This window comes from Trichomonas vaginalis, chromosome III (assembly GCF_026262505.1).
Source record: "Trichomonas vaginalis G3 chromosome III, whole genome shotgun sequence".
In the NCBI taxonomy this organism is placed as follows: domain Eukaryota; phylum Parabasalia; order Trichomonadida; family Trichomonadidae; genus Trichomonas; species Trichomonas vaginalis.
Window position 1 is genome coordinate 10842617 of NC_067205.1, and position 22400 is coordinate 10865016.

Genomic DNA, 22400 nt, shown 5'->3' on the forward strand with positions numbered 1-22400 from the left:
GAAGAAATAGTTCAGCAACAACAGCTAGAAGAGCCTGAAGGAAACGAACAAGTCCTCCTTTGGAAACTAACTTCACAGAACTAGATGAAGATTTGGAACAGCCGAAAAATCTTGACCCTCAACAAGAGTATGAGGTGAATATGGAATCTTTCCAAGAGTCTAAGAAAAATTCGGCTGACATGGTAGAAGAATATCGAAAAATGTTTGCCGACATACAAAAGACTCCAACATCAGATGAAAATATTCAGCATAGAATGGAAGTACTGAAAGAAAATTACACAAATACAAAACCCTTTTTACTTACGAGCATATAACGTTCAATCTTTGGCTGAACTCGGTGAAAATAAAAGGTTAAATTTCAACAAAACATATAGAAATGAAACATTGTTTAAAGTTCATTCAGAACCTAACCAAGATGGAAACAAACCTACTTTTGTTTCTGCAGACTATGGAACTACAATGAGATGGGGTCATAAAGCTAACCCGGATAGGTGGTTCATAAACTTACAACCACAATTCCAAGAAGTTGTAGACGCAATGGAAGTCAATGGTGAACCAGATATAGCTGGTATTTTCAGCGCGGCTTTAATGCCATTGAAAGATATGAAAGATGCAGATATTTTGAACCAGTATGAAATGAACATGGCTTGATGGAAATATAACACCTGACGTTCTAAAACATTTATCTCAAAGAACTACACAGAACCATAGAGATGGTATATTTGGTGAAGAGTTTAGAAAGAAAGTTAGGGATAGAGAAGGAAGAGAAACCTATTGTACATGACCTTGCAAACGAAAGTTTGCAAAATGTCATAAAAACTTACTTTGCAGACAATGAACTGAGAAGGGATGAATATTTAAGAAAACTCAAATGGACAGTACCAAATGAAATGTTAGTATTGAAAAACATGTTCCTTGACAAAATAAAACCAACTACAGAAATAAATGACCCAAGCCTGAAACGTTGGGTAAAAGCTTTCCCATTCACAAAAGATATTGTTGGTTACATGGAAAGAAAACCAGAATGGCTACAAAAACATATATTTGGAAACGAGCTTATTCCATATGGACAAGCTCTGTTTGAAGAGCTTGAACCGGAAACTCAGGAAAGAGTCATGCAAACAATAAGCGAAGACTCAAATACAAACTATGACAAACTCTTTCTAGGATATAGGTTACCTGAGATGGGCGACCAGAGCCCAAAGGCAAAAAGGACATGGGAAATTTACAACATACTAGGTGAACATGAGGCAAAGATGCAACAACTTGAAGCAGAGGGCAAGTTACCAAAGAAGAAGAGAAGAGTAGAACAAAGTGAAAGTAGTGAAGAAGTAACTTCATCTAGTGAAAGTAGTGGCAATGAAGGAAAAAGAAGAGTTAAAAACTCAGTCAGGAAGAAAGTAAAGCTTGGTACGAGTGGGTTCTATTATGACACATAAATTCAACTATTCTATATTTTTACCCATATGAAATGTACGCCGCTCAGAATATAACGCCAACAGTTTTGGATGCCATGAACGGAAATGTTTCCGAATGGTATAACGAATGCGACAATGCCATTAGAAGGTCAGAAATAGTTCCTGGAACTTACGAATATACAACTGCTGTTTCTTATGGAAACGTAGGTGAGTTTGGAGAAGGTTCTTCAACAACAGTAGATATTGCTTGCGACAGGTTTCATATAATTTCTATTGACAACTCATTCTTATACGTGGAACAAGACATTGAAATAAAACTTCTGCCAAGTTGTCTGACAAGAAAGGTTGCAATGGAATTTTCTAATGTCGGATACCAATATGCTCCAGAAGTTTTCATGGGATATAAGATATATCTAACTCTGACTTAGTTCAAACAGTAACATGGGCAAACTATGAATGGTTCGCTTTGAGAAACTCAGTACAACCACAAGCTAGAGAACAAACAGACCAATATGCAACTATTGAGAAAATAAGAAGACTTGACCCTAACGTTCCAGGAGTTTATGTTAACCTTTCTGGACAAACTGCAGCAGCAGTAACCAAAGTAAAACTGAAAACTTAGAGTTCCTTTGTCATCTTTCCTCATCTTCAGGTTTTTAAGATACTTGCCAAACTGGGCAGGAAAAATTTCTATTGAACTTACTCCAAGCAAAAATAACTTAGTCATTGCACCAACACAAGACCCATTCACTATTACAGACGTAGAGGGAACAAATAAAACGTCATTCGCCGAATTTTGCAAAGACAAAGTTGACTTAGACTTTGGTTTCTCAAACTCAACACTGAAGTAAACTTATATTTCAATGCTGCTGGGAACTGCTTGGGACCCAGTTAAGTTCACACATGCGAAAAATTTGAATGCAAGAGAATAGAAAGCAGACTTGCACTCTATATGTTGGACCCAGATATTTCAAATGCTTTAGCTGCCAAATATATTTGCGTTCCACTTATGTTCCCTATACACCAAATATCTGTCAAAGACTTTGCAGGTGAAGTTGGAAACCAAAGTTGCTGACCCAGGTGCAAGAACAGATATTGCTTTAACAACTGCAATGAAACATGCAGATACTATGTTTGTACTGTTTCAGACGAAACTATAAATGACTATTCTTGTTTCTACAACCCTGGTATTAAATATCATATAAACATAGATGGCAAATATTATCCAAGAGAAGAATATTCTACAGTTGAAGATATGAGGTCATACAACTTGACATTAGATGCTATGAACTTAACAACAATTCACAACAACCATTAACCCTGAAATGCAAAGTTCTATTATGCCATATGTGAAAGTATGGACCCATACAGGAGGTCAAAAAACTCAATATACAAATGGAGACCATCTCAAACTTTTGCTTGGCATTCCATTTGCTGACTCAGAAGACTTTATGGGTGGTATTTCAACTGTTGGTACAGTTCAAATACAATATACTGGTGACAGAGACGGTCCAGATGAATTGAAAGCAAAGAAGTTTACAAAACCAATAGCACTTTCACGGAAGATGCTCTTTTGAAGATTCGTTCGATGAAACCTGCTGGGGCTCCTCAGATTGGCATAACGACAGCTTCCATCGAGCAGATTTTGGCAGCAGGTCAGTAAGTTGTTCTTGAACTGACTTCTCTCCGTCAAATATTGACAGTACGCCAGTTTTGACATAAAATTGTATTATAAACTTACCTTTAGAAATATCTGTAAGTTTTGTTGTTATATTTTGTCTGCTTCAAGAACTTTCACCATTTCAGTTATACCAACTTTCTTTGCTTTATGAAAATATTTTGGTTCAGCAAAGACTGCTATTCTATAACATTTTCCATTGTTTGTATAAAGAACTATTCTGTCAATGTATTTGTATTGTTTGTGTGTGTAAACTTTGTTCTGCTTCAATTCGAAGAGATACTCGAAATACGTCCATATTTTTATTCTAAGTAAAATGTCATTTCCGAAAAATAGAAGCGTAAGTGTTTCAAAAGGTTAATGGCGGTGGCAGATGTGAAGTTAAATTCACCAACTCAAACAAACAGTCAAAGTGTTGTTGTCAATGTCAAAGAAAGAGATGTTGAAGTGGGAAACCATACGAAGACCAAGATGGTATAACAATAGTTCCTGTAAAAGAACAACCAACATACCCTGAAGTTAGCAGAGACTTAAGTTCTGTTGCAGATATTCGAAACGACTACCAACAACTGAAAAACAAACTTCAAACTCAGGAGAAGATTTGTCAAGCTTTAGGTATAATGTTAAACTTGGTCGAACACAACCTGTAAAAGTGAACTCATATGTCATTGCACCTCATGAAGTTTTGAAAGAACTATTGAAACTTTTGACAGAGGCAGACGATATAAACATCAAAGAAATAGAACCCGACGTTAGTTGCTGTGGTGTTTCATATAATGTCATTGAAAGATATACGTTATGAAAGGAGGTGAAACGTTGAACTTAAAATATAGTTTCCCAGACGTTATAAAAATATTTGACGACACAAATTTCATTAAAATTTATTTGCTAAGTAAAATGGCAGAAGACATAGTGGTTTATACTATTACGACTAAAAACCCTGAGTCATATAATTCTATAACAACAAACTTACAAAGTCCTCAAGGACGATATTGTAAACTAACTTTAAACACAATGACGACTAAAGCCGTTTTGCTCTTTTGACACCAGAAGATTTTATTGTTGTGAATGGTAAAAAATACTCCTTTGAAGATACTTACTCAGATATACCACCAACAGGTTTTGTTGACTTATTTAATACTTTAAGGACGAGTGTAACATGTGCTGCAACTAGAGCAGGTTTCATTATGTTTGGATGTCCGACTGAGTTTACTATAAACAATATGAGCTATAATACAAAACTTATATCTGGTTTTTACTACCAACAGTTTCCTATAACAGGAAAAGGTGTCATACAAGGAATGTCTGTTCCATTGACTTTAAGCACACCTATTTTATATATTGTTTCAAACTTAGGTTCAAAGTGCTATTCGAATGTCGACAGAAACTACTATGACCAAAAGATACTTATGCGTATAAATAACATTCTCTGCTGGTTTGCCTATTGTTCATTCGAATGCAGAATTTTCAACCTTAGTGAACTTAAACACTTTGGCAAGTATAACGTTGACATTAGTTGACGCAAACTTTGTTCCTGTAAAACTTTTATGTCCTATGTATTTGTCAATGACGGCAGAAAGTTTCGAATTGGAAGATGCAACTGGTGAAAGTATTGTATTACAAGAACAACTTCAACAACAAATAGCTCAAGAACAACAAATGCAACAAATAGCTCAAGAACAACAAATAGCTCAAGAATAAAAAAAATATTTTTTTTTTTTTATAAAAATGTACAGAATAGATGTTTCAGATTTTTATGACTTCCAAGCGTTCAGAAATATGTGTCCATTTCGAGACTATAACAAAGCAGTCGAGAATTTGAAACGTTTAGTCATTTATGTCGATCTGCCCCAGAATGTTATGTTATGAAAGAATGGGATGTAGTCTTTAACAAACCAAGAGCAACAATAGTTTCAGAACAAGAATGTAAACAGAAACTTAAGAAAATAAAAGTCGTACAAGTTGGCATGAAGATGTTAGATGCTTGGGATATCTTATTGTCAAAGTTAGAAGATTTTTCAGTTCGAGGTATAAAGTTCTATACACCTTCTCCAAACTTCTATTCTATCTTCACTGGATATAAATACGAACAAGTAGAATGGAAAGAAAATATTATAGAAGCTTGGTTAGACCATGTCAAAGAAATTATATGCAATGGAAACGAAAAGAGTCTATGAGTATATCTTATGTTGGTTTGCAAACATCTTACAACATCCAAGTGCTAAAAATGAAACTGCTCTCATTATAATTGGAAAACAAGGAACAGGTAAGAACACATTCTTTACAGATATTTTGTGCAAACTGTTAGAAGGTTATTCGAACCCGAATATGACAAACTTAGAAAACATCTGTGGTAAATTTAACTCTTCAATAGAGAATATGAAACTTATAGTATGTAACGAACTTCAAAGTATAGATACAACAAAAGTTTTGAACTCAGATGCTTTGAAGAGTCTTATAACAGACAAAGTTGGAGTTGTTGAAAGAAAGTATAAAGACCAAAGAGTTTGTGAAAATGTTGCAAACTTCATTATGGTTTCAAACAATGCTGTTCCGATGAAGTTAGAAAGTTCTGACAGAAGATATGTAGTTGTCAGAACGTCAGATTCTCATATGCAAGATACAGAATATTTTGACGACTTAGCAGAAACTTTGACATCTGACTTTTACAACCACTTGTTCTCATATTTCATGACATTAGATATTTCTAAGTTCAATCCAAGACAAATTCCACATACCGAAGAGAGACAAACATTGTTAGAAGCAAACAAGAGTGTATATGAACTGTTCATAGATGAAACTGACTTTGAGTGTTTAGATGAAAGGTCATTGTACGATTCGTATAAACAATATTGTCAAGAGTATGGTTATATGACAGCGTCTAAACGAACATTCTTGGCAAATGTCAAAAGTCTTTTAGACGTACAGAATGGTGTATATACAAAGAAAAATTTTTCTGAGTAAATTTTTAAAAAAAATATTTTTTTTATCCGATAGAAAAGATGACAAAATTCATCTCAGTAAACAAGTACATGTCAGGACTTAAAGAAGAACTAGACCCATTCACATATTTGAATGTTTACTTCTACCATTTTGAAAAGTCTTCATTCAGCAAAGTTTGGAACATCGAACCAGTTAAGTTTGCTATTGTGACTAAAAATGGTGCGAAATTTGAAGACTTAGACATAGAAGGTTTGTTAGCAGTCAAAGAAAGTTTTGACAGAAGGTTCTCAAAACTCGAAGAAGGTAAAGCATACAAACTTGTTATACCTTATGAACCAAAGAAAGCAGACGACTATGAATATTATGAGTCTAAAGTTGTAGAAGTTCAAGGTAAATTGGGTAAAAAGATTTTAGAGTCTAAGCCAGTGTTTGCTCCTAAAGAGGAAGAGAACATTGACATTGACCCAGAAATGTTCTAAAAATAAAATTTTATTTTTACATGTCAAATTTCTTCTTCTCTGGCTCTGGTTCTTTCTTTTCTTCTTCTACTTTCTTTTCTTTCTTTTCTCTCTTCTTCTTTTCTGGTGGAGTTATGTCAAACTTCTCAGAACCATATTTTTGTAAAAGTTCTTTGTCCTTTAATAGCTCTTCTATTCTGTTTTCTATTTCATCTTCAAGAACAGTGCATGTGTCTTCTTTGCATTCTAAGAAGTTTTGTTGGACTTCATCTCTCCAAGAGGCGTCATCTCTGTCAACAAGTCTGTCATTGACAAATTTTAAGACTGCTCTGCTTAATGTTTTATGGTTCTTGTCATATTCCCAGAAACAGAACTTTAGAACAAATTCACCTTTCTTGTTTACACTATGTAAGATTTTATGGTCGACAGATGTTTTGCTGTCGAAAAGTTTGTCTCGAATATAGATAGCGAAATCGCTAGACATTTTCTAAAAGATAAAAATTTTAATTTTTCTAAAAATATGTTAGAAAAAAAGTTTGCTGACATTGACAAAAAATTTGAGAATGTTTTAAACAAGAACAAGGTGAAGTTGGAAAATGCTCAGATAAAACCCATACATGACAAGTTCTTATTTGCTCAGAATGGTATAACAGGTCTAATTGCACCACCTGGGTCTGGTAAGACTTTCACTTATCTTAAAATGGCTGCACAACAACAAGAACTAGATGAGAAGAACCCATTCTATGAGTTAGTTGTCATTTGTAGTACTTCTGGTCAATTTGACCAAACCGTCAATTCGTTCAAAGATATTATAAAGAAGTCTAAGTTAGTATGTATAAAAGACTCTGAGTTGTTAGATTGGATAAAGAAGTACCAAAGAAGAGTTTTGAAGTATAATGCTATAAATGAGTATATAAATTCTAAGTTCAAAGACCCAAATGAGGAAATGCAGAGAATATTAGAGAAGAAACACTTCAGAAACAAACAGAAAGAGATAGAATACATTTCGAAGAAATTGCAATCTTACGATTGGAAGACTTACCCTCACAGATGTCTTCTTATCTTAGATGACTTTGCTTCTCATCCTTTGTTAAAGAACAGAGAACAAGACATGTGTCGAATTCTTAAGAAGCTCAGACACTTTAACATCTCAGTTGTCATTTGTGTACAGACAGCCAAGAGTTTAAGTAAGGATGTAAAGAGAATACTTACTGACATTGTACTTTTCCCCGGATTGTCCGAAGACGATTTCATGGAACTTATGAAAGAGTCCATGGCAGGTAAGTTTGACAGACATGAACTATGGGAGAAGTACAAAGTCATACAAGACCCTCATACTTCTTTCAGAATTCACATCTACGCAAACAAAGTTCAAATTGTAAAAAGTCAAGCTTGAAAAATAAAGAGTGCATTTACTCTACTTGTTTGAAGTTGTCAAAATACTCTGTTATTTTTTCTTTCAGTAGCGGCAAATCTTCTTTGAAGGTAAGTATTGTACAACCTTTAATATCATAGTGTGTTTGAGGTAACGTATCTTGAACTATTTGTTTCACATCTTCATTCGGTGTCATTGAAATCGGTAAGTTTTCGCGATAGAACCAATTTCTGTCAGATTTGTAAATCTTAGCAAGGTCGTAAAAGCTTTTGTTGTTTCTTCTGACTAAATGCAACATAACCATATCTCTGTCTTCTTCATTTTCCATCTCTTCAGTATAAATCATATACTTATAGTTCTTTTCCTTTCCTTTTGGTACCGAACGTGGTATTCTTTTCTGAAGGCTTTTGTCTTTTGCTTCAAGCTTGTTTTCCATCTCTTCACGTTCTTGTCTATGAATTTCATCTAACATCATGAAAATATAACAAGCGTAACGAGGTGAAGCCCACATTGCTACAGCATTTACTAAAAGTCTATGTACATAATATCCTTTCAAACCATTTGGCAAATTTTTACGATTTTCGTATGGAATCTCGTTCCTCGGTTTTTCGAGGGTCGCAAACATATGAGGAAATTCTTCTAAAAGTTCTTTTGTCTGTTGGTTTTCAAACCAATGATATGCTTGCTTTGTAGAACGAAGAGCATTCAAAATACTTTGCATTTGGTACATGTCATCTTTGACCGAACGAATGAGACGGAGTTGTTTGTTAAACTGAACCCACTCGTATTCTTCATTTATAGCTTCATGGACTATAACTGTTGTTGTGTTCTCTGATGTTGACATATCTGTCCTTACATACAAAATAAAAAAAATATTTTATAAAAAATTAGCGTTATTTCCTGACTTTCACAAAAGACCAAAAATAAACGCTTTACATGTATTTTTCAGCAACTTCGTCAAATAATTTTATAGCTTTATCTATCTCATCTACTTCAAACGTTTCTTTACCTTTCGTGGGAGCACCATACATTTTCTCAAACTTTTCAAGTAGTTCTGTTTCAGCAGCTCTCATATCGTTAACAAACACAACCTTGACTCTATTGACTGTACTGTCATATCTTAGAGTTATATTATATGTTCTTCCTATCTTATATCTTTTTGTATTGAAGTCCTTCGGTTTCTGAACGATGTAAAGTAAGCCTTCACTGCAACGTTCCGTATCGAATGAACCATATGTTATGAAGTTATATCCAACAACTGGGTCTAACCATAACAAAACTATTGGTATAAGACTTTTGTCTATAAGATATGCTCTTGTTCCATGAAATGCTACTGATATCATAAGCTCAGGATTTCTTGTCAAAATTTTCTGAGTAGAAGCAATTCTAACCCAGTCGAATGCTCTCTTTCCAGATGGAGATATAATGTCTGACAAAGAATATTTCTTGTATTTCTTTGAGTATCTTACGTTTAAATCACCAATTCTAACCATTTTGGTGTCATTGTCTATCTTTTTAACTATTTCAAACTCAATGTTTGTCATTTTCTGTTTCTTACATACAAGATAAAAAAATATTTTATAAAAAACTAACTTTATTTTTTCTATCTTGTATAAAAGATATGATTTTAGGGATTTTTTTGACGAAGTGTCAAAGTTCACTTGGTAAAAAAATAACAGTTATATAATGAAATTTGGTCATTTTTTTACGATTTTAGGGATTTTTTTGACGAAGTGTCAAAGTTCACTTGGTAAAAAAATAACAGTTATATAATGAAATTTGGTCATTTTTTTCGGCAAAAATATATTTTAGGGTAGATGGTTTTTAGGTGTCACCAGGTCACTCGGTCCCTCGGTCAACTAACATCTTTTTGAAAATGGTGACAACATGACATTTTGACAACAGTCCAGGAAATAAACTTCTTCGTATATGTTTTGTCATGATTTCATCGAAATGAGTGTAAATGTTTTGTCAAACATGAGCGTAAATGACCCAAAAATATATTTTAGGTGAAGAGGTGAGATCTCACCTGTTTTCTCACCTCTTTTCTCACCTGTTTTTTTCACAAGCGTTTTACATGAATTGTACGATGTATATTTGAAATTCTAAACAGTTTTGTAGCTTCTATTTCTTCTTTTAGTACATCGAATGTTTTCACAATGCCGAATGTTTCTTTATATTTCTTCTTGACATCAGATAGAAGGAAATCGTCAGCTGTTGGATAGTTTTTGTTCAGAAATTCTAACATGTCCATTTTATCTTCTGCTGGTTTCTCTACTTCTTTCTTTAAGTCAGCATAGTCGTTTCGCATACGTTCTATCTCTTTGACGGAGTAGTTATATCTCCTCATTGCCGCTTTACATTTAGAACATTGCGGGTTCATTTTAGCATTGTACATTGAAATTTGTCCTGCAAGTACAACTATAGCGTCAATGGTTTTCTTTAACTCAAAACATGCAGGTTTTATTTGTTCGTTCCATACTTTACCTCTTCTATCTTTATCTCTTATCTGCCATACACATTCAGCAACTAACGAAACAAAGTTGTCGTAGGTCTTAAATTCTTCAGATTTATATATGTCAGAGATGTTCTTATATACCATGTCGCAATCTTTGTCCATGACTTTGTGGTTGCAATGAAATCCAAGAAACTCATAGTTTACCTTTCGTATGAACTTCTTTATTTCTACTGAGTCGGTTGTTTTTACTTCTATTTCATCGAATTCAGGAATAGTGAGCTTTTGTTGTTGTATTTCAGGAAGTTTAGGTAGATGGTCGATGAGGTCCTCCATTTCATAAAGATACTGTTCATTTGTTTCATCTTTTGCACAACAGTCCAAAGTACTTGTTAAAAGTTCCTGCTTTATCTTCTGGATTTCTGTTTCAAAAGTATATGAAGAAGGAATGAAGCTTTTCATCTCTACTAACATAGATGTTGGATTCATGACTAAAGAGTTTGGTGAAGTTGTTGCTAACATGTTCTTACAATAAAAATAAAAAATATTTTTTTAAAAAAACTAACTTTATTTTTTCTATCTTAAGGAAATTCATGAAAATTCAAGAGGTGAGAAAACAGGTGAGAAAAGAGGTGAGATCTAACATGCTAACATAAAATATATTTTTTGGTGGTACGTCGGACATTGTCTTGAAACAGTACAAATATTGTTCTGAAACAGTATAAATATTGTTCTGAAACAGTACAAATATTGTTCTGAAACAGTACAAATATTGTTCTGAAACAGTATAAATATTGTTCTGAAACAGTACAAATATTGTTCTGAAACAGAACAAATATTGTTCTGAAACAGAAAATTTTTCTCACAAATTGAGAGCTTTTACGGGAAATTTGTTCTGAAACAGTACAAATATTGTTCTGATTCAGAACAAGTATTGTTCTGAAAAAGTACAAGACTAGTTCTGAAACAGAACAAGTATTGTTCTGAAACAGAACAATGGACAACATCGAGCCATTAGATGAGGCAATTTACCTTATAGAGATAAATGAAGTTGTTAAGCAGTACTTGGGCAAGGACAAAGCCAACAAGTCCCTCGGCTTCTGGTTGTCTGGAAGAGGTGCGCTGAAAATCGAAATTGAAACCGGAATTCCAATTCAAATACCAGACGGGACAGCCTACGACGACATAAAGCAAGCAAAGAAAGAAGCTCTTCTCAAGTTCTTTGCCAAGCGTCCTTGGATACTACTTCCAAACAGAGAGAACCCTTTCCCAAGAATGAACCAAATTCTCCGAGGACTCTTACACTTCTCTGGTCAACCATTCTACATAACTACAGAAGGTGACATGGTGACCCCTTCAGTAAACATCTCATTTTAACTCACTTTTTTCTATCTTAAGGAATTTCATGAAAATTCAAGAGGGTGAGAAAAGAGGTGAGATCTAACCATCTACCCTAAAATATATTTTTGGTTCATTTACACTCGTTACGATGAAGAAGTCTTGACATTTTCCCGACTGTTGTCAAAATGTCATGTTGTCTCATTTTTTAAAAGAAGTTAGTTTACCTGGTGACACATGGTGACATGGTGACCCCTTCAGTAAACATCTCATTTTAACTCACTTTTTTTCTATCTTAAGGAATTTCATGAGTTTTCTACGATGTTAGAAAAGAGGTGAGAAAACAGGTGAGATCTCACCTCTTCACCTAAAATATATTTTTGGTTCATTTACACTCATTACGATGAAGAAGTCTTGACATTTTCCCGACTGTTGTCAAAATGTCATGTTGTCACCATTTTCAAAAAGATGTTAAATGACCGAGTGACCGAGTGACATGGTGACCCCTTCATTTCTACCCTCATGAAAATTCAAGAGGGTGAAAAATTAGGTGAAAAAACAGGTGAGATCTAACATGCTACCCTAAAATATATTTTTCAATACTTTTTCAGCACTTTTCCGTAGTTGTATATGAAAGACAATTCGAGATAAAAGTCATAGTACAATGGTATAATATGCTGCACACCATTTGTTGTGAACCAAACTTGAAAGTCAGAGAAACTGTTACTAGGTGGTTCGTAGAATTTAGAAGCAAAGTCATAAACGTCCTTACCAATACATAGAAAACTATTGTTGCTTGAACTGAAACTTGCATGACACATAACATTTTGAGGGTCAAACACGTTTCTATAAACTGTCAAATCTGCTGGTGGAAGTATAAATTTAAATGGACCATCTGGTGGTAATGGTTCGTTCTGGTTTAGTAACCGAAGAAATTGTGCCCAAGAACGTTTGTCTACTTTCCAAAATAAAAACTCTGTATCTCTTGGAGGGTTAATTTCAATCTTTTGAAATGAAACGGTGGAGTTCATCTTGTCATATTCTAGTTTCAGATAGTATGTTCCATTTAGTAAAGAGTCGTATTTTTCTTGAAATTCCCAATAGTATTTGTTCATTTGAGTTTGAAAGTCATTTAGAGTTTTCTCAAGACTTTCGTCTGAACGAACTGTAAAGATCCTCATTTCATCAAATTTGTCTATTAGACCATCAGAACCTTTATACTGCCCATGAAAATATACTGCGAACATAAACGCGTTAGTTCTATTTGAAAACAAAACTCTTCTAAATCCTATTGCCTTTGCATCTGAAGGACTTTGAAGCCAACGAATTGGATAGTCAAACCTGTATGCTCGGGATGAAATTTCTTCATCTGAAATAGTCCTACCAGCATTTGTAAAGATATAGTCTAACGGTTTTGTATCTGCTACTTTTGTTCTTTGTTTTTCAACCTGAAGCATTTAATATATGTAAAAATATATGGTTTAAAAAACGTTTTTACTTCATGCAATTTTTTACTTCATGCAATGTTTTATTTCTGTGCCGTCTTCAAGTATACCCCAGTACTTACGCTTGGAGAGGACATGAACTTCGGAAAATACCTTATCTAGCTTAAAACAGCCCATCTTCTCACCGACTAAACCCATTTCAATGAGTTTGTTGTATCCTTCTTCGTTCGTCATAAGTGCGTCAATGTTCTCATAGTAAACCTTCACTTTGGATTTGACTTCGGAGAAGAATTTGTTGTACTCGTCAAGGACTGCTTTTGCGAACTGAGGGTAAGACCAATGTTCGACAATAGGTTTTAATGTGGTTACTAAGCCACTTTGACCTTGAGTGAACTCGTACTTCAAAACAAAAGGAGAAAACCTTTCAACAAAGTTGTCGACCTTCTCATAATGTTTACTCTTCATCTCTTGAGGTTTCTTAATGGAATATCCCCATGTCGAATTCATAAGCAATTTGAGTGTCATTGCAAGTTTGGGGTTTGAAGCTTTCCTAATATCATACAGTTGTTGTATGACTTTTCCAACTGTATAGTTCCTTCCGGGAACTCACCATCTTCGTTTGGAATTCCAGTCGGAATATATTGGACAAACCTCATGTACGCAGCGTTAAGGTCGACATAGTATATCTTTTCATCTGAGTCGAACTTGTCGCAACCAATTGGTCCAGTTTGTGGAAATTCAAGTGAGTCTCTTATCTTCTGAGAAACTTCTCCTGTTATCTCATAAACATCGTCGAAGCAACCTGTTTCATATAAAACCTTCTGACCTAACTCAGATGCTCTCCAATACAATTTGACGTCAATTGGATGTCTCAATGGAAGTTTGTTTATAGCATCTTGAAGTTCTTGCAACCTCATTGGAAGTTCTTCTGGTTCAGGTTGGTATCCGAACAATCCAACTCCTTGTGGAATTGTGTACTTCTTTTGTACTAGAACTTTGTCTGGAACAACTTTTGGTCTTGCTAACAGTGAAAAGTTTGTTTCGTCTTTTGGTACAAAAGTTTCTGTCAGCTTGTCATCTGGAATTGGTTCCAACAAACCTTTCTCGAAAAGAATGTTTACAGCTCTGACAATGTTGCACTTGCCTTTTCCGAACAATGGGTTTGTAAGACTTTCGTTCAACATGAAGTGGTTGTGGACAATTACAATCTTCAACCATGGCAATTTGAAGTCAACAACATAGTCGTCATGTGAAGAACCTTTAGCTGTAGGTATGTTGACTCGGATATTGACATTTGCCAACGGTGCAATTTTTGCCAATTGACCTCTGAGAATGTACCTTGTCTTCACACATGACTCAAGATACTTCATCTTCTCTTCTGAAACAAGACCAGAGTTCCTGAGACATGTAAGAATACAAGGTTCGTTGACAATTGTTTCAATTGAATTGTAAATTCCATACCTTGTCAAGTCAATGTCAGACTTATTTATGAAGGGGAAGTATCCAGCATGTTGTCTGACTGCTTGAGGGTTAGGTTGGTACCATTCGAACTTGATACTTGCAATTCCTTCAATTGCATTCAAAATGTCTGAGTCGGAGTCAACCATTTGTTCTCTCTTTGTAGTCTTGAAAGCGTCAAGAAGTTTTGCGGCTGTTTGTTCATTGCCATGTGCATAGTAAATGTGACCATCCAAATCTGTTATGGTCAATCTGAGATTGTGTCCTTTCTTATTTCCGTCTTGTATGGCAGCAAGTACACCCATGAAGCCTTCTTTGTTCTTTCCTTCGTCAAAGTTTACTGTAAAGGTTCGACCGGATGTAATTTGACTTCTAACTTCACGGTACTTCTCATATGCATATCTTGTTCTTTCCATGGGAGCATGTGTGTCTTCACCTTTTCCTTTTTTCCTTCTCAAAGGATGCAATTGTTCGTCATGTTTCCAGTAGAATCTGGCAAAGCCGTCGTGTCCTTCAACTTGAGGTTCACTAACATCGAAAGGCATGTCCATAAGACGTTCTTCTTCTAACCTCTCTAGTCTGTTTGGATAATTTGCACGTGCTGTTTCCAAATCCATTTCGTAGCGAAGACCAGACAATTTGTCATAGACTTTTATGGGTCTTCCCTTCCTATATTTAAACTTCTTCGAAACTCTCCAACCATATCTTTGCAACTCTGCTTTTATTCTAGCAGATTTTCTATCCATTCTATATGGGGCATTTTTATAAAAATAAAAAAATATTTTTTCTTTACTTTACATAACCGCCTGCTGCCATAAGTCTTTGACGCCAACCCATACCAGCTAATGAAGGTTGACTTGGTTTAGTTTGGAAACTAAACTTTGGTTTTGGTTTATCTTCAGTTTTTGGTTTCTCTTCTTCTATCGGTTTTTCGTCACTTTTCGGTTCCTCTGACTTTACTTCACTTGCAGGAACAGTTGTGTCGTCAACATCTTCATAAATATCATATGCCATTTGTTTTTGTTTTCCTTTCAACTTTTTGTGTTTGTTGTAAAGTTTAGAATATTTCGACTCTAAGTCAATGAGATGTTCTATAATGAACTGTTGGTCAGTGAAGTAAACTTTTCCATCTGTTGTCTCGAAAGCTCCTTCAGACTTCAATATTTTATTTGTGAGAGTCTGTTTCTTTTTTGAGATACTTGCCGTTCCATTTTTATGAAAAGTGACTTTATAGTTAGAGTTTGTATTTCCAGACCTGGCACTTTCTATTATTGAATTTTTCTCTTCATCTGTAAGTTCTTTGACAGGTTTTGACAATGGTTCTGAACTTTTTGTTTGTGGTGTCAAATCTACCGTTTCAACTTCTTCGGTCATTTCATCTCAGTAAAAAATTTTAGTTTGGTTTGTTTTCAACTGGTTGTTGTTGTTTTTTAAGTCGGTCTAAAACTTCCTGAGGTATAGGAAGAACTTGACAAACACGTTGTGTAACTGCTGGAAGCCGACAAATCCATCTTGAACCCATTTGTCTCAATGCTGTATTGTTCATTTCATCTCAGTAAAAAACTTTACATTCCCCACGTTTGAGGCGGTTGAGGTTGGTTATTGTTTACCCACTGTTGTGCATGGTTATATCCTCTGTTAAAGAATCTTTCACCTTGGTCCATATAGTGTCCTGCTTGGTTATAGTAGTCATTTGCTTTGTTATAATAGTTTCCTGCTTGTCTTCCTACATTGTCCATCCATCCTTGAACTTTTCCTCTTGTTTCAGGATTTGGAATAAGATTTGTTGCATCTCGTGCTACATCCCAACCTTTCTGTACAGTTTGTATAATAGGTTGTGCTTTCTCTTTAAGTATACCTAATGTACTCAAAATCTTCCTTCCAATTCCAAATACACCTCTGGCTATTGTTCCCACTGCGGGTAAAAATCTAGATGCAACTCCTGCTAACGCGCCAAATAAACCCATTTCTTATGGGTTAAAAAATGACGAATCCAAACAAGGACCCCTATGTTTCTAAAGCGACAAAGAAAGCACTCATGATAAAAATCTTTAGTTCAACACCAAATGCTTGGTTTATGGATATCTTGGAAAACATTCCGAGAGTTAGAACAGATGGACCACCATACTGGCTAATATTTGTCGGTCAAAACACAAGATACTGTGAAGCCATACCATTACAGTCCAAAAATATTTTAGATATCTTAGCAGCTTTGACAATATTTGTTGACAAATACCATCCAACAAAACTAACATCTGACTGTGAAAGTTCTTTCAAATCAGACGATATTAAAAACTATCTGCGTTCAAAAAATGTAAACCAATATTTCATTGTCGACCAAAACCATTCTGCTCTTGGTGTCATTGACGGATGTATAAAAATGTTAAGAGACTTAAACCAACCACAAGGTGGTGAAGCAAATGAAATGTCATATGACGACAAATATAGACACTTCTCCCAGGCAAAGATGAGACAAGTTTTAAATATTTACAATAGCCGTAAACAAAAAGGTTTGGGAAACCACTCCCCCGAAGAAATGAAAAACAACCCTGACTTAGAGAAAGACTATATATTTAATAATTTAGTCAAAAGAGACAAACAAGAAAGAATGCCGGGCTTCAAACTTCAGAAAGGTGACAAAGTAAAAATAGAAATACCTAAACGCGACCCATATGAAAATACTATTGACTATGACAACAATGGGAACCCGACAGGTACTCACATTCGTGTTCGTAAAAATAGAAGAAAGTATACAAGAGAATATTATGAAGTTTTAGGCAAACATGGCAAAATGTACAGACTGCAAGCAGAAGATAAAACTACTATTGTCAGACCTCTTTTCAAACTTGTCAAAGTTCAAGGTGGTATACTTTCAAAGACAGTTCCTAACAAATATAAGACAACTCCTGACGAATATGCTAAAGAAGTTGAAAATGACGACTAAGCAATTCTATACCATGCGTAAATTGTCATGTAAGGTGGCATGTAGTCTTTACTTTGTCCCGTTGTTTGCGTATACCCTGAAACGCGATGTGTATGGTTTCCTTCTCCCTGAGTGTCATCCCAGTAACAATTTATAGCAAACTTAACGTCGTCTTTAACATCATATCCTTGACCTTTTGTCATTCCTGACCAATCCCAATATCTATGCTTATGCCAACCTGCTTGAGATGTACTTAAATCTATGTAGTGACTGTGCGCAGGTAAATTTTCACCTGAAATCGTTTTACTTCCACCTGTTTCCTTTGAAGAGTTTGCACAATACAAAAACCTGTCGACTATTTGTTCCCATGCACCAACACCAAACATTACTTGAGGACCTCTTGCTTCCATAGATGTATAAATAGAACCTACTGGGTTCATTAAATCAAACATATGAGATATTATAGGATTGCCTCTTTTGAACTTAAAATATAGTGCAACTATTTCAGGTTTCTTCTGGTTTGTGTCAGAATATTTTTTATAATATAATCTTATGTTTTCAGGGTAGGTAAAGTCTTGACTATAATATTTATTTCTGTCATCTATATAATAGTATACTATTCTCGTTTTTTCTATTGCATTATATCTTTTATATCTATAATATTCTAAATATAATGTTTGCTTTTGTTCATCTGCGTGTAGTGTTCCGTCTTCATCTCCATAGTCATAATAATATGGTGCTGGAGCTGGGTCAGGCAATGTCATATCTGTCATTTCATAAACTCCGAAATATTTCTTTTGTTCGTCTCCATATAAGTTTAAGTAGCAGTTGTTGTCTAATGGAACTTTAACTTGTGTACCATCGTTCTTTTTATAGCTTACATACATTTCATTGTTATTTTTCGGAATGAGTTTATACCGTATACCATTTTTTAAGGAATGTACAAACTGCCATCTAAAATATTTGTTTTCTTCATTGACAGAAAAGTCACCAACAATAGTTTCAATATTTTTTGTTCCAACTAAACTTTGGTATATTTCATTGACATATGTTTTATCTGCTTTTGTCTCTAATGTTTCTTGTAAGTTTGTTATATTTGCAATGGTATGTGTATGTCCAACGTCACTTTTCCTGTTTAAGGTTTCTTGTAAGTTTGTAATATTTGCAATGGTATGTGTATGTCCAACGTCACTTTTCCTGTTTAAGGTTTCTTGTAAGTTTGTTATATTTGCAATGGTATGTGTATGGTTCTTGTCTGCTTTCTTCTCTAACTCATCGTTAACATATGTTTTATCCGCTTTAAGGTCTAAACATCCTGAAACCCATCCTGTATCGGCTTTACTTTTTAAAATCTTCGATGTCCATTCATGGTACCAGTCAACCCTTTCTTTCATTTCGTTATCTTTTTCATCCACATATTCCTTATCTGCTTTCTTCTCTAACTTACTAGCCACACATGCTAACTCATCGTTAACATATGTTTTATCTGCTTTCTTTTCAAGGCTAACGTTTAAGTCTGTTATTTCAGATATAGAATGTGTATGTCCAACGGCACTTTTACTGTTTAAGGTTTCTTGTAAGTCTGTTATTTCAGATATAGAATGTATATGAGTCTTTTTAGAATATTCGTTTTCAGCTCTTGTCACTTCACTTGACATTTTATTGTCAACATATGTTTTGTCTGCTAGTTCAGGATGAGTATGTTCTTTTGTTGCATAAGCTTTGTCAGCTCTTTCTTCTTCTTTTGCTATTGCATCGTCTACATATGTTTTGTCTGCTTTGTTGTCAACATCTGCTTTCAAAAGAAGTTCTTTTATAGGTTTCTCGTTTAAAGTTCCTTTTGTTGGATTTATACAAACAGTATGGTTCTTATTGTCTTGAAACAGAAACTCATCTGTCATTGGGTTTAATGTCAGTTTTAAGTTTCCTTCTTTCAATGACTCAGATATCTTAGAATAGTTTGAAAAGTTTGTTGTGTTCTTATTTAGAGCTTGTATAATGAGTTGTCGGTTGTGTTGTATTTCTCTCATAGACGCTGTTTCATTTGACATTTTTATTCTAGATAAAATATGCTTTCAATAGAAAAAGAAAATTCAAGAGTTGCTACAACTAAACCATTAGATGAACTTTTTACGAATGTCGGTCAAAAGTTTGAGACAGAGACCGTAAAGCATGAAGGCTATCGTTTTGACTACCCGTTAAGATGGTTAAGAGACCCATCTGTCACAAAAGCTATTGGCTTTCGTAGAATGAAGTTCATTTCAGAAGCCATACATGGTTTCCCATTTACAGTCGGTTTTGAAGTTCGATACTATAACAAAGAAAAACGTATGTATGAGAAATTTGAACAGGGAAAACTTTTACAAGTGAATTTGCTTGTAAACTTAGAAACAATCTTCAAGCTTTTCAAGAAAAAATAAACGACATCTATATCGAATATGCAAACCAGTATAACATTGACGAAGGAGAGTACCATCTCGATAATTATATATGACAGGAAAAATGCAACTGTTAAAATCAAATAGAATAGAAGACCTTGGAGAAAACGTTTATATTTCTACAAAATATAACAACTTGGCATGGTATAGATTTATGAGGATGTTAAATCAGCCTGCAGAATATCCAGTACACCCGGACTTTTATGAAGTCGAAAACCCTAATGGAACATATGAAAATGTTTTCGACTCAGATGCTATTATAGTTCATGCTTCATTTTCTGGTGCACAAAACTCTTTTTTATGCTTGGCAAATGACTTTTACGAAAAACCTACAAAGCTATATGAACCACCAAGTGGAAGTATTTCAGACTTTCAAGTATGGTTTACAACAGATGGAAGAAAGAGAATAGTTCCATTATACCATGCGTTTTACTTAGAACTTAGTTTCATATACAACTACTATCGAACGGTAAAAATATAATTTTTTAATACGGTTGAGGTGTTGGATTTGGTTGCCAACTAGACTGTGGTGCAGGTTCAGGCTGTTGTATAACAGGAGCTTGTTCTTCTGGTTCAGGGTCTTTAGGTATAATACCAACGAACTGACCTACTCTTTTACCAATATTTTTGACTCCGTTCCAAATTCCTCTTCCGACAGATTTTATTCCATTCCATATACCTCTTCCAACTCTTCTGAAGAAGTTTCCTATCTTACTGAAGAAACCCATTTTACTATATGTAAAAATCTAATGTCCGCCTAGTCTCTTACGTTTCCTGTTGAGTTCCATAGCATTCTTTAACTGGAGCTCATACATTCTGTTTCTCCTCTGGTAGAAAACATATTCTGGGTCAACTCCTGTGTTCGCGTCATCTGCATAAAGTTGTTTATATCCCACTTCAGGGTTTGTATAAAACTCTTTCCATCTCATATTTGCATACCATGGTGGCAAACCTAACGCAGCGTCATTTGACATGGCAGTTTGCATTTGTACATCTGTTGGCACTTGACCATAGTTTGCCATTGCAGTTTTGTATTCTAACTTCATTTGGAATATTCTCTGGGTTTGGTTGTCCAGGTTGCTGTGCATTCGCTAAGTTCTGTGCGTCCATTTAATATTAGATAAAAATATCTCTTACGAGTACATATACTGAACATTTGCAGGCATTGGTTCATCTTCATATTCTCTGTACTTTTCTGCCACGTCAAATAAATAAATGACACAATGGAAAAAACCTAAAACAAGTAGTCCTATTTCAAACCACATTTACTTACTAGTAAAATTTCTTTGTTATGACACTTTCTCCGGTTTATAGGACCTCTCTCATATTCTATCTTGTCATATCTAAACTCATAGTCATGTATGTCCTCTAACCATCTCATAACGGTTTCCAAACCACTTTTATCGGATGTAAAGTAAAAGCATGGATGGTTATGTAAAACGTCTAAAGTTTCTAAAGAGTCTCTCAAAGTCCAGTCTACTTGGTATTGAAAATCGCATGTGTTATAGAACGGCGGGTCCACTATAAAGAAAACATTTTCCTTGTCTTTATATTTTTCATACAACTCTGTCCAACGACATCTCACAAACTCTATACCCTCAATATATTTTTCTATGTCCTCTTTGAAAACATTTGTATAGTTAAGATATAAAACGTTTGACATAAGTGTTTCAATGTCATGAACTCTTATAGAACCACTATATAATAGTCTAGCAGATATACTATCCCAGTCTATATATTCTGCTTTTTTCAAAACCTCTCTCACAATATTTTTGTTATCTAATGGTATACGTTCCATCTTACCTATAGGTATCTTTTCTTTTAACTCTTTCAATATATTGTTTGTGTCTGGTATATGTTTGAGACGGTCCATATAGTTGTCGAAGTCATTGCATATAATCTTTGAGTCTGGGAATATTGTATGGCACAAATGGGATATATAGAAACTTCCACCGAACAAATCTACAAATGTTAGACCATTCGGTAGTTTCTTAAGTTCTCTCAATAGAATATCTTTACATCTACTCTTATTTCCAAAGAAGGGTAACGGTGGTTTTGTAAAATTCATTTATATATAATAATAAAAATGTTTTTCCTGAAAAGTGACAGAAAAGTGACAAAACATGAAAACATATATAATTTGTGAAAAGCGACACATTATATAATGTTTTCGACCCAGAAGAAGGCTTCTCAAAGTATACTTCCTTGGAACGCCTGTAACTTTTCCTGTAGCGACGATAGACCCTTACTTGTCCGGACAAAGTTATACTAAACATCTTAGGGGCTAGAGGGCACGAAGTGCCTGGAGGCCCCACTTACCTGACCTAAATGATTCTTCAAAAAATTATTTTTCGGATTTTATTCCGTAAAAAAACGTTACAGAAAACGCCTATAAAATTTCGAATTTTCCCTAAAAAATTCAGTGCAGGTCGATTTAAGAGATTTTTCAAAAATAACCATATCAGTAGATA

At 34.6% G+C, this 22400-nt stretch overlaps 16 protein-coding genes and 4 pseudogenes across 20 annotated transcripts, besides 1 other annotated feature; 7 read left to right on the forward strand and 13 right to left on the reverse strand.

Moving 5' to 3' along the window:
- The first annotated feature begins 402 nt into the window (after positions 1-402).
- Positions 403-18762: a mobile genetic element.
- Positions 604-1439, forward strand: TVAGG3_0679170 (annotated as a pseudogene). Its single transcript has one exon. A coding segment is annotated over exon 1 (836 nt).
- Positions 1472-2227, forward strand: TVAGG3_0679180 (annotated as a pseudogene). Its single transcript has one exon. A coding segment is annotated over exon 1 (756 nt).
- TVAGG3_0679190 (Poxvirus D5 protein-like family) lies at positions 5425-6060 on the forward strand (the record flags this gene model as incomplete). The annotated part of the gene is made up of 1 exon (XM_051242658.1): positions 5425-6060. The coding sequence occupies one exon, from the start codon at positions 5425-5427 to the stop codon at positions 6058-6060; it is 636 nt and encodes a 211-aa protein (XP_051089245.1).
- On the forward strand, positions 6099-6518 carry TVAGG3_0679200 (protein of unknown function, DUF4108 family; the record flags this gene model as incomplete). The annotated part of the gene is made up of 1 exon (XM_051242659.1): positions 6099-6518. The coding sequence occupies one exon, from the start codon at positions 6099-6101 to the stop codon at positions 6516-6518; it is 420 nt and encodes a 139-aa protein (XP_051089246.1).
- On the reverse strand, positions 6535-6981 carry TVAGG3_0679210 (uncharacterized protein; the record flags this gene model as incomplete). Its single annotated transcript, XM_051242660.1, has 1 exon — positions 6535-6981. One exon carries the CDS (start codon positions 6979-6981, stop codon positions 6535-6537), a length of 447 nt encoding a protein of 148 aa, XP_051089247.1.
- Positions 7198-7887, forward strand: TVAGG3_0679220 (protein of unknown function, DUF4106 family; the record flags this gene model as incomplete). The annotated part of the gene is made up of 1 exon (XM_051242661.1): positions 7198-7887. A coding segment is annotated over one exon (690 nt), but the record flags the coding sequence as incomplete, so codon positions are not given.
- Positions 7910-8344, reverse strand: TVAGG3_0679230 (uncharacterized protein; the record flags this gene model as incomplete). Its single annotated transcript, XM_051242662.1, has 1 exon — positions 7910-8344. The coding sequence occupies one exon, from the start codon at positions 8342-8344 to the stop codon at positions 7910-7912; it is 435 nt and encodes a 144-aa protein (XP_051089249.1).
- Positions 8805-9215, reverse strand: TVAGG3_0679240 (organellar and viral DNA polymerase type B; the record flags this gene model as incomplete). The annotated part of the gene is made up of 1 exon (XM_051242663.1): positions 8805-9215. The coding sequence occupies one exon, from the start codon at positions 9213-9215 to the stop codon at positions 8805-8807; it is 411 nt and encodes a 136-aa protein (XP_051089250.1).
- On the reverse strand, positions 9935-10222 carry TVAGG3_0679250 (organellar and viral DNA polymerase type B; the record flags this gene model as incomplete). The annotated part of the gene is made up of 1 exon (XM_051242664.1): positions 9935-10222. The coding sequence occupies one exon, from the start codon at positions 10220-10222 to the stop codon at positions 9935-9937; it is 288 nt and encodes a 95-aa protein (XP_051089251.1).
- On the forward strand, positions 11324-11704 carry TVAGG3_0679260 (uncharacterized protein; the record flags this gene model as incomplete). Its single annotated transcript, XM_051242665.1, has 1 exon — positions 11324-11704. The coding sequence occupies one exon, from the start codon at positions 11324-11326 to the stop codon at positions 11702-11704; it is 381 nt and encodes a 126-aa protein (XP_051089252.1).
- On the reverse strand, positions 12262-12780 carry TVAGG3_0679270 (uncharacterized protein; the record flags this gene model as incomplete). Its single annotated transcript, XM_051242666.1, has 1 exon — positions 12262-12780. One exon carries the CDS (start codon positions 12778-12780, stop codon positions 12262-12264), a length of 519 nt encoding a protein of 172 aa, XP_051089253.1.
- Positions 12856-13122, reverse strand: TVAGG3_0679280 (uncharacterized protein; the record flags this gene model as incomplete). The annotated part of the gene is made up of 1 exon (XM_051242667.1): positions 12856-13122. A coding segment is annotated over one exon (267 nt), but the record flags the coding sequence as incomplete, so codon positions are not given.
- Positions 13177-13344, reverse strand: TVAGG3_0679290 (DNA/RNA polymerases family; the record flags this gene model as incomplete). Its single annotated transcript, XM_051242668.1, has 1 exon — positions 13177-13344. The coding sequence occupies one exon, from the start codon at positions 13342-13344 to the stop codon at positions 13177-13179; it is 168 nt and encodes a 55-aa protein (XP_051089255.1).
- Positions 13540-14463, reverse strand: TVAGG3_0679300 (annotated as a pseudogene). Its single transcript has one exon. A coding segment is annotated over exon 1 (924 nt).
- Positions 14505-15314, reverse strand: TVAGG3_0679310 (uncharacterized protein; the record flags this gene model as incomplete). The annotated part of the gene is made up of 1 exon (XM_051242669.1): positions 14505-15314. A coding segment is annotated over one exon (810 nt), but the record flags the coding sequence as incomplete, so codon positions are not given.
- On the reverse strand, positions 15962-16114 carry TVAGG3_0679320 (uncharacterized protein; the record flags this gene model as incomplete). Its single annotated transcript, XM_001317669.1, has 1 exon — positions 15962-16114. The coding sequence occupies one exon, from the start codon at positions 16112-16114 to the stop codon at positions 15962-15964; it is 153 nt and encodes a 50-aa protein (XP_001317704.1).
- Positions 16134-16535, reverse strand: TVAGG3_0679330 (uncharacterized protein; the record flags this gene model as incomplete). Its single annotated transcript, XM_051242670.1, has 1 exon — positions 16134-16535. One exon carries the CDS (start codon positions 16533-16535, stop codon positions 16134-16136), a length of 402 nt encoding a protein of 133 aa, XP_051089257.1.
- A 798-nt stretch (positions 18763-19560) lies between the features above and the next one.
- Positions 19561-20410, forward strand: TVAGG3_0679340 (annotated as a pseudogene). Its single transcript has one exon. A coding segment is annotated over exon 1 (850 nt).
- A 4-nt stretch (positions 20411-20414) lies between these two features.
- Positions 20415-20657, reverse strand: TVAGG3_0679350 (serine threonine-protein phosphatase family; the record flags this gene model as incomplete). The annotated part of the gene is made up of 1 exon (XM_001317671.1): positions 20415-20657. One exon carries the CDS (start codon positions 20655-20657, stop codon positions 20415-20417), a length of 243 nt encoding a protein of 80 aa, XP_001317706.1.
- An 18-nt stretch (positions 20658-20675) lies between these two features.
- TVAGG3_0679360 (uncharacterized protein) lies at positions 20676-20915 on the reverse strand (the record flags this gene model as incomplete). The annotated part of the gene is made up of 1 exon (XM_001317672.2): positions 20676-20915. The coding sequence occupies one exon, from the start codon at positions 20913-20915 to the stop codon at positions 20676-20678; it is 240 nt and encodes a 79-aa protein (XP_001317707.2).
- Positions 20916-22400: the final 1485 nt, after the last annotated feature.